General features: G+C 54.5%; 1 protein-coding gene across 1 annotated transcript; it reads right to left on the bottom strand.

Annotated features, from left to right (window-relative positions):
• Positions 1-808: 808 nt before the first annotated feature.
• LOC121152847 (cyclin dependent kinase 2 interacting protein) lies at positions 809-8767 on the bottom strand. The gene is made up of 5 exons (XM_040975041.1): positions 8728-8767; positions 6729-6897; positions 5471-5600; positions 2194-2323; positions 809-1497 (listed from the first exon to the last, which is right to left on the bottom strand). The coding sequence occupies exons 1-5, from the start codon at positions 8732-8734 to the stop codon at positions 1295-1297; spliced, it is 639 nt and encodes a 212-aa protein (XP_040830975.1). The 5' UTR covers positions 8735-8767; the 3' UTR covers positions 809-1294.
• Positions 8768-9240: the final 473 nt, after the last annotated feature.

Below are 9240 nucleotides of genomic sequence, written 5' to 3'. Positions count from 1 at the left end.
CTTGGCCGATGTACCCACAGCTGGCCACTGTTCAGAGAACAGTAGCTCTGACAACAGAAGGCCCATTCTGGGGACATGTGCGTGTCAGGTGCTGCTGGGTGCCAGGCACAGAGCTGACATCGCTGGGTGGGACTCAGGCCCTGCTTTGGGGAGCCCTGAGCCATACATGTGCCGAGTTCCCAAATCCAGACAGTTGGAAAACTCTGCTTATTTTACACACACACACAGGAAACTTCCTACAGGAAGCACTCACACCTCGGCAGCTTAGGGCAATGGTGATGTTTCTTGTTCAGGCAGCTCATTCCTACTTGGTGGCCACATGGGATACACAATGGGCCAGGGCAGCCACCTCTCAAATGATGTTCATTATTCTCTTAAAGATTTGAAAAAGAATGTGATGGGGTGAGAGAGCTGTGTTTAACCTGTGGGTTGACTGCCCAAATGCCAGCACAACCAAGGCTGACCAAGTCAAGACCAGGAGCCAGCTCTCGCCTGTCGTTCCCGAGGGGTGGCAGGGGCCCAAGTATTTGGCCCATTGCTTGCTGCCTGCCCAGGGACATCAGCAGGAAGCTGGGTCACAGCTACCTGAGCCAAGCACCCCAATAAGGGATGTGAGCGTTCCAAGTAGCAAACTTGACCACTGCACCAAATGCTTGCCCCCTAAGTGACACAGGCTAAATATGAAAAAGTTAAATAGGACAATGTAAAACTATTCATTATGGGTAAAACTTTTATTTGTTTGACAGAGGAATGGCAGAGAAAGAGGGATCTTCCAACTGCTGGTTCACTCCCCAAATGGCAGCTAAGGCCAGGCCTGGGCCAGGCTCAAGCCACAAGCCTGGAACTCCACCTGGGTCTCCCACATTCCAAGTACCTGGGCCGTCTTGTGCTGCTTCCCACGCATGTGAGCAGGGCAACGCTTCAGAAGCAGAGCAGCTGGGACTCAAACCAGCACTCATGTGAGACACCTGTGGGTCAACCCAGCCCCCAACTCTGTTATGTCGTAATAGCAAAATTCATAGTATCATGAGACAATAAGGAATACAGCAGATAGGAGTAAGATACAAATATGAAACCAGGGATTTGCTATACACATGTAATACGTAAAGGACATCTAATTTACACAACCAGGCCAGGCACTCTGTTTAGGAACTTGGAAGCACTCACATGGGACGGGTTCCCAGGAAGGCACACGGAGGAAAGCAGGGAGGTGCTGCACCAGGCGCGGGCATGGTCAGGCTCTAGCCAGGCCCGGAGGCGGCGTTCACTCACACCACGCCACCATGCCGGGAGGTCACAGTGCTCGGTGCCCCGTTTCAAGCAGCATGCTTTCCAGATGCAGCTTGCTGTCCCTCTCCACATACGGCTGGTGCAGCCACATGGACAAGTAGCTCAGGGAGAGGTCACGGTCGGTGGTGTGCGCCAGCTCCTCCGCCACGGTGCGCTTCAGGAGCAGCTCCTGCCTGTACATGTCAGCCAGCCTGCGGCAGACTTCGTCTGAAAGCAACGGGGGTGGGCCTGAGCAGCCAGAAGGAACCTGAAGCCCCTCCCCAACAACTGTGTGATGCCAGCAACGGCACAGGGATGGGGAAGGGGCAGCTGGGAGTCCTGTGGAAAGTGGTCATATCACCACAGCACGACTCCCCTCATGGACAGCACCGTGCGGGCACTCCTCTCACAGGAACTCAGGGCACTCAGTGCATGGGGAGACTGAGCCCTGTGTAGCCTTATTGAGGTGCCTTCGCTAACAATAAGAGGGGGCAAGCAGCCAGGCCATTCTTTGCATTCAAGGAAGCTGTTTTTGTGAACTGTCTCTTAGAGCTGTAAGTAGCAAGTTTCATTTTTCTTAGTGCCTCTTCCCTGAAGTTGACCACTATGACCTCAATTTATTTTGTGACTGCAACAGAAGCAAAAATGAAACCAAGTTAAATGACTCTGCTTCCCCAGAGCAGGAAGGATGCTCTCCACTCGGGGTGGGGTCGAAAGGCCAATGACCACTGGCTCATCCAGTCTTTATTTTAATGATCTGGGCTGATGAAGAGGTGACAAAGCCCAGAGGAAATGACCATTTTAAGATGCCTGTTCCCTTCCTCCCAATAGACTCTGAACCTCAAAACCCTGTCAGCCTTTTAACATACTGAATTCAACCGAGCTAAACACTGCCCTGCTACAAACCGACAAAGAACAACTCACAGAAATGGGCTGTAGGCCACGTGTGAAACAGAGGAGGCCGCTGACTCTGCTCCCCATAATGGTAATTTTCTAGTTCACAAATTCCTTTGGTAGTTGAAGACAACTTTTCCATTTTCATCTGTACTTTGGTCTGAAAAGATATTAATTTGAAATATAAGAATATGATTTGAGGGCCAGTATTTTGAGATAGTATGCAATGTCAGCATCCCATAAGAACCCAAGTCCGAGTCCCGGCTGCTCTACTTCCGATCAGCTCCATGGTGATGCATTCGGAAAAGGAGCAGAGGACAGGCCAAGTGCTTGGGTCCCTGCACCCACACGGGAGGCCTGGAAAGTGCTCCGGGCTCCTAGCTTTGGCCCGGGGCATTTGGGAAGTGAACCAGTGGTGAAAGATTCTCTGTCTCTTATCTCTTTGCAACTCTGGCTTTCAAAACAAAATATCTGAAATCAAATCTCCAATCTCAAATTCAGTAACTGTAAGACTTCAAAGCAAAGAAATGTAAGTCTAATGAGACAAGAATGCCAATAACTAGGATTTCCAGGGGACCAGGGTTGTAACCTGCCATGCTGCCTACAATACCAGCATCCCATAATTTATGTCCCAGCTGCTCTACTTCAATCCAGCTGCCTGCTAACGTGCCTGGGAAGGCAGCAGAGGCTGGCTCAAGTTATTGGGCCTCTGCCACCCATGTAGGAAATGAAGAGGAATCTTTTGGCTGGCCTGACTGTGCCCAGCAATGAAAGGCAGTCCTGGAAGGAAATGATGGGAGCCTGTGACTGGCCCAGCCCCCGTGCACGATGACCTCAGTCCTGGGCCCCTGGACCATGCTGCCTGCGTAGCTCCCTGAAGTCGGCCCTACTGCACACCTGGGCACACGGGGCAGGTCTAAGCAGGTGCCTATGTTCCTGGGGGGAGGGGCAGACAGCAGTGTCTGTGAAACCCAGCTTCCAGCTAGAGGGTTGTAAGCGTTTCTTAAAGCAAAGCAAAGAATGGAACTGGGATTTCAGATTGGAGCAGCACAGGTCTATGCAGTCAGAATTCCAAACTTCTAGATACAGCTGATTTCCGGTCAGGGAGGAAGTTGGGAATAAATATAGACCATCAGAATCTTCATTCTGGGCACCTGGAGCTTCCAACCATACGCCAACCAGATCAGAAGCGGCAGGCATTAAGTCTAGCCAACATTGATTTTTAGAGGACTTCATTCCTTTTCAAAACCTTTTTAGGTTCGATATTTCTTTGGTCCAACCCCAAGAGGTCGGACTCAGCACTTCCTTTCTCTAGCTGGGCAGATAGCTCAAGGGCAAGCTGGGGAGGGGGCAGGCCCCTGAATCTTTGCATACCTGGCGCCCTGCCTCTGTCTCCTGCAGCAGTTCCCTGGGGTCTCCCACTCTAAGAAATGCCTGCAAAGACCAGCACATAAACGAAACCCCGGAGGCCTGGTCACCGGCTGTGGGCCAGTGAGGACCCAGCTGCACCTGTGGTGCGGTGGACTGAGTGCCTGGCAGCCGTGCTGACCGGGTGGTCCCTCCCTCAGCCAACGCAGAGCACCATGCAGACATCAGGCCACCTTAAGCGGAGAGGGCACCAGTCCCCAGAGGAATCAAAGTCATCTGCTCTGAAGGCTACAGCAAACAGAACCAGTATCAGGATCTCCACATAGCAACTTCTCCTTATTTGAAAGGTGGACAGACAAGAGATCTACTATTGGCTGTCTCACTCCCAAGGCCTGCGGCAGCCAGGGCTCAGCCGGGAACTGCAAACTCAGTCCAGGTCCCTCGTGTGGGTGGCAGACGCCCCAGTAGCTGAGCAGAGCTGGGACCAGTACTGAGCACTCTGACACAGGAGTGTCCTCACCACGGCACCAAACACAACTTTAGGTTTGGAATGAGAACTTATTCACAGGCCATTTGAAAACCGAACCAATCCACTAGGGCAGAAAACGCTGACCCTGATAGTACCACACAGATCTTGGTTTCTTTTTTTTTTCACGTTTTTAATTTTTTTTTAAAAAAAAGATTAATTTATTTTTATTTGAAACACATATTTAGAGAGAAGAGACACAGAGAAATACCTTCCATCCACTGGTTCGTTCTGCAAATGGCTGTGATAGTTAGAGCTGAGCTGAACTGAAGCCAGGAGCCAGGGGCTTCCTCTGGGGTCTTCCACACAGGTGCAGGGTCCCAACACCCTGGGTCGTCCTCCACTGCTTTCCAAGGCCACAGGCAGGAAGCTGGAAGCGAACTGGAGCAGCCGGGATTTGAACCAGCACCTCTATGTGATGCTGATGCCACAGGGTGGAGGATTAGCATGGTGAGCCACAGAGTCAGCCTCTAGACCTTAGTTTCTGACCATATTCACCAATGAAAGGAACCAGAGCTCCTTAGAGAAACGGCCAATTCTGGGGTTAAGGCAAGAAGCACAGAGACGACGCCTGAGCATCTTTCAATGCCAGAAGTTATGGAGGTGTTAAATAAAATAAGGGCCTGGTGGCTAAAGTCCTTGCTTTGCACATGCCAGGATCCCACACAGGTGCCGGTCCATGCCCCAGCCACCCCAGTTCCCATCCAGCTCCCTGCTTGTGGCCTGGGAAAGCAGTAGAGGACGGCCCAAGCCTTGGGACCCTGCACCCATGTGGGGGTCCTGGAGGAGGTTCCTGGCTTCGGATCGGTCCAGCTCCTACCACTGCAGTCACTTGGGGAGAGAGTCATCGGACAGAAGATCTTCTGTCTGTCCTTCTCTCTGTATATCTGACTTTGCAATAAAAATAAATAAATCTAAAAAAAAAAAAAAAAAGAGTTAAAAAAAACTGAACATGTAGATTTTCCACCCATATTTCCTGACAAGATAATGTGACAACAGTTACTCAGTGTTTATATTGCAGTAGCCACTGGAAACCATTTAGAAATAAGTTCAAGCTTGAGGGATGTGCCAATCCTATGCCATTTTATCTGTGGGTCTTGGGCATCATGGAATTTGGCCAAAAGCAATCCCCCTGGATTCCCGGGGGTGACAGCACATCCAGCAGAGAGCCATGCTAACCGAGCAGCAGTAATTCGATGAGCACAGTACACCATGCTGGATGACAGCCCAGTCGGAGAGACACTGAGTCCAGACTGATAGCAACGATGGGGGCGCCGGAGGGAAGAGCACGGAGCCGGTGGATCAGTGAGGCGGGCAGGCGCGAGGAGAGGCCGCGCAGATGCCCCTCGCACACCAGAGATGTGCTCAGGGTCAGTGACGGGGGCGGAGGGGAGGAGTGCTGGCAGAGCTTACCAAGCCGTCCAGGGCAGCCTGCAGGTCCTCACAGAGGCTCTCAAGTTCCTTGTTATATTCCACATGCATCTTGTCTTCATCCTCACTCCATGCTGGGCTGCTGCTCTCCAGTTCTATCTTCTCTTTATTCCTGGACAAAACAAACAAGACACTCTATATTCGTGTGTTTTCATGCTTCTATCTGAAAGGCACTGTCTGCTGCCACCAGGACAAGAAGCGTTAGCAGGAAGTGGGAACTGTAAGCAGAGCCAGGACTTGAACCCAGCCCTTCTGGCGCGGTGCGCAGGGACCTCAACCACTGTGCCAAATGCTCACTTCATTTGTGACAATGAATCCTAGGGGACTCGATGTACACATAATTCAAAGACCTGCGGAAGCATTGCTCTTTCCTGCCACAGATGGCTTCAGCCTGCCCACGAGTCCATCTACTGCTCAATCAGCCACTGGCACACTGAGTAAGTGTGCAGGGTACAGCGTGGGTAGCCGAGGCGAACAGGCCATGGATCATTTGTTCAGAGAGAAAACAATCTGGAACGGCGTCTTTCAGGCTGTGACATCCGAGTCCTCGCACACAGAAGACATCTCAGTGTCGGCACAGAGCATCGGGAACAGCTGCTGACAGGTGGAGCCGCCTCTTGGAAGCTGCAAGTGGTCGCACCTGCCAGAGGCAGCAGAGGGCTGCAAGTGCCTGTGTCTGAGGGCGCTCCAGGGCAGAGTGGCCTGCGGGGGCACGCCCAGCACATGAGGCCCTGCTGCGGACAGTGGCAAGCTGGAGGCTACCTTGGCATGAGGGCCCCCAGAAAACCCAGGGAAAATGGAACATGCAAAAGCTATGAGTGGACACCATAATAAACTGATCTGCTATTTCCATTTTCCGTGAACTTTCTAAAGTACCCTTGCATGTGTTTGCTTAGTCATAACTTAGAGACACGAATCAAACAAACCCTCCCATCAGAAGCGGCACGGCCTCGAAAGGTTTCTCATGACCGTGACAGCTGCAGGCCCCTGGACCTGCCACCCGACAGAGCTCTCCCCGGACTCGAGGGCCATGGGGGAGGGGGGCGCCCTCTGTTTCACACTCAGCCACGAACAGGATGCGGGAGGTTGTGGCATGTAATAGGTACAACACACAGTGCTTCCGGCACGAGGCATTGTCTTCACTTAACGTGTGCTCTTAGACTCACACCGGTCAACTGCCACCCTGATGGACTCCCAGGCAACCTGCCCTTTGGAGCCCGGGGCCCCCGTCCGTACTCACAGCAAGCCGAGTCTCAGGTTGGCGATGCTGCTGGCGGTGGCAAAGCCAGCGTCACTGAGGCTTTCCCATTTCAGGATCAAGTTGTGCCAGTCGGCTGCGTTGTCTTTCAGTTTCCTTGCGCTGACCGATAAGACAGGCTTCCTGGGGGGTGTGATGTCAGGCGTCTTTGCTGACAGACAGTGGAAACAAACACAATTATTGGAGGCGGGGAGGTGGTTGGGGAATCATGGCTGAGGACAAATGTCTTTCTCACTCCCAACAGTAAGACCACTGAACCCTGACACCAAGCAGGCGATATGGATGAATGGAGGCAGCAAGGGAACCATGTAGCTGTGGCAGCATAACTCCCTGATAAAGTGCCCCGAGTGGACAATGACACACTGCAGCCCCAGCCAATGCTACCTGCATCCTGGCTGCTCCACACCCAACCTGGCTCCCCAGGGACTTGGGCCCTTCACCGCCCATGTGGGAGCTCAGGACGGCTCCAACCTGACCCAGCCCTGGCTGCTGCGGCCGGTGAGTTAACAAGGAAGGTCTCCCTGTCTTTCTCTGTAACTCTCACTTACAAGATGAAGAAATAAACCTTTCGACTCTGAACCCCGAAACCTAAGCAAATGGGACAACTGCTGAGAGCCTCAATGTCCTTACCTGTGAAGTGAGGATTTAAAAACGATCTGCTGGGCCCGGCACAGTGGCGCAGTGGTTAAGGTCCTCGCCTTGAATGCCTGGGATCCCATATGGGCGCCGGCCCCGCCTCCCATCCAGCTCCCTGCCTGTGGCCCGGGAAAGCAGTCGAGGACGGCCCAACGCTTTGGGACCCTGCACCCGCGTGAGACCTGGAAGAGGCTCATGGCTTCAGATCGGCATAGCATCGGCCGTTGCGCTCCCTTGGGGAGTGAATCATCGGACGGAAGATCTTCCTCTCTGTCTCTCCTCTCTGTATATCCACCTTTCCAATAAATAATAATAATAATAATAATAAAACGATCTGCTACACAGGGTCGCTGTGAGGCTGTGGCCGCCGCAAGCCTCTGCCACCGGCTAGCACAAAGGCCTTGGCCATCGCCCCTGCAGCCCCAATCCTGCCTACTCTGCATGCCCCCCTGATGGCTCTGGACAAGCTGCCGACTGTCACTGCATCCCCATTGGCCTGGCCAAGTCCTAACATCCTTTAGAACTCCGTTTTTCTTTCTCCTTTTATTTTTAAAGATTTATTTATATTTTATTACAAAGTCAGATATACAGAGAGGAAGATCTTAATCCGATGATTCACTCCCCAAGTGACCACAACGGCCAGAACTGGACCGATCTGAAGCCAGGAGCTTCCTCCAGGTCTCCCATGCGGGTGCAGGGTCCCAAAGCTTTGGGCCGTCCTCGAGTGCTTTCCCAGGCCACAAGCAGGGAGCTGGATGGGAAGTGGAGCAGCTGGGATTAGAACCGGTGCCCACATGGGATCCCGGCGCCGATAGCCTACAGCGCCGGGCCCTAGAACTCCATTTTTCAACATCATATTGTCATGTACTCAAAAGCCTACTTGCTGACTGCCTACAACAGGACAATAAAAGAAGGAAGTCCTGCTTCTGGAATTTACTTTCCAAAGGGGAGGCAGACAGGGGTTAAAGGTGAGTTCAGATCATGGCGTCAAGTGTTAGTGTGCCCATCCCCCCAGGCGTCTGAAGTCTCAAACCAAGCCGCCAGCAGAGGTCTAGTGCGGGAACAAAGTGGATGGTAGCGCAGCCAGTGGGTGGGGCAGCTAGCACCTGACCTTCCCTGAGGAGTGCGGTGAAGGGACGGCGCGGGGCTCAGGCCTCCCACAGGCGTCTCCCGCACCCCGGGCCGGTCACCGCCAGTCCCGGGCTCCGCAGGACGGTTCCCCCGGGCCAGGGACTGCACCACGTCCCCGCACACCCTCCGCACAAAGCACCAACACTCGTCCTCCCGCCGGCTGGACCAACGGCCCCCAAGGCTCCCGGCCGGGTAAGCCAGCCCGCTCACGCACCTGCCATGCCGCCCGCAGGCCTCCGCCATGACGTCACTTCCGCCCGCTCCGCTCACGTTGCGCTTCGCGGCCCGGCCGCTCTAGCCCTCCCGGCGGAGCGCGCTGCTGCTCTCCGGGGTCGACCCCGTTGCCCGGGGAACGGGCTCCCGGCAGCCCCCGCGGCCAGGACGCCATCCCCGGGTGCTCCGGCCCGGCGGGGCAGGCGAGCGGAGCGGCGGCAACCGAGTGCGGCGGCGCCGGCTCGGGCGGTTCCCGGGGCGCCAGGCCCTCCGTCCCTCGCCTCGGCGCCTCAGGGTCTCCCGGCCCCGGCGCCTGAGCTCGTCACGAGCCTGACGTCGCGTCTGGCCCGGTCTCTCAGCTCCCTGTCGGCGTCTCGAGGGGCTCAGCCAGCAGGTGACGGTCGGTCGGGGAGGGCTTCCTCGGCAGCAGGGAGGGAGGGCGTGTGGAGCCGGGCTCGGGCCGAGGCCGCAGTGCTGCGTGAAGTGGATCTCCGGCTCGGGGCGCGCTGGCCGG

Source organism: Ochotona curzoniae, unplaced genomic scaffold (genome assembly GCF_017591425.1).
Source record: "Ochotona curzoniae isolate NIBS_2020 unplaced genomic scaffold, NIBS_Ocur_1.0 contig_2688, whole genome shotgun sequence".
Lineage (NCBI taxonomy): Eukaryota > Metazoa > Chordata > Mammalia > Lagomorpha > Ochotonidae > Ochotona > Ochotona curzoniae.
This window is presented reverse-complemented; position numbering and strand designations above follow the sequence as displayed.

Excerpts from the sequence above, each read along its gene's own strand:
- LOC121152847 (XM_040975041.1), bottom strand. Across the intron at positions 2,324-5,470 it reads AGGCTGCCCTGGACGGCTTG|ACCAAAGTACAGATGAAAAT; the intron begins GTAAGCTCTGCC and ends ATATCTTTTCAG. Across the intron at positions 1,498-2,193 it reads GTGGCCTACAGCCCATTTCT|ACGAAGTCTGCCGCAGGCTG; the intron begins GTGAGTTGTTCT and ends CGTTGCTTTCAG.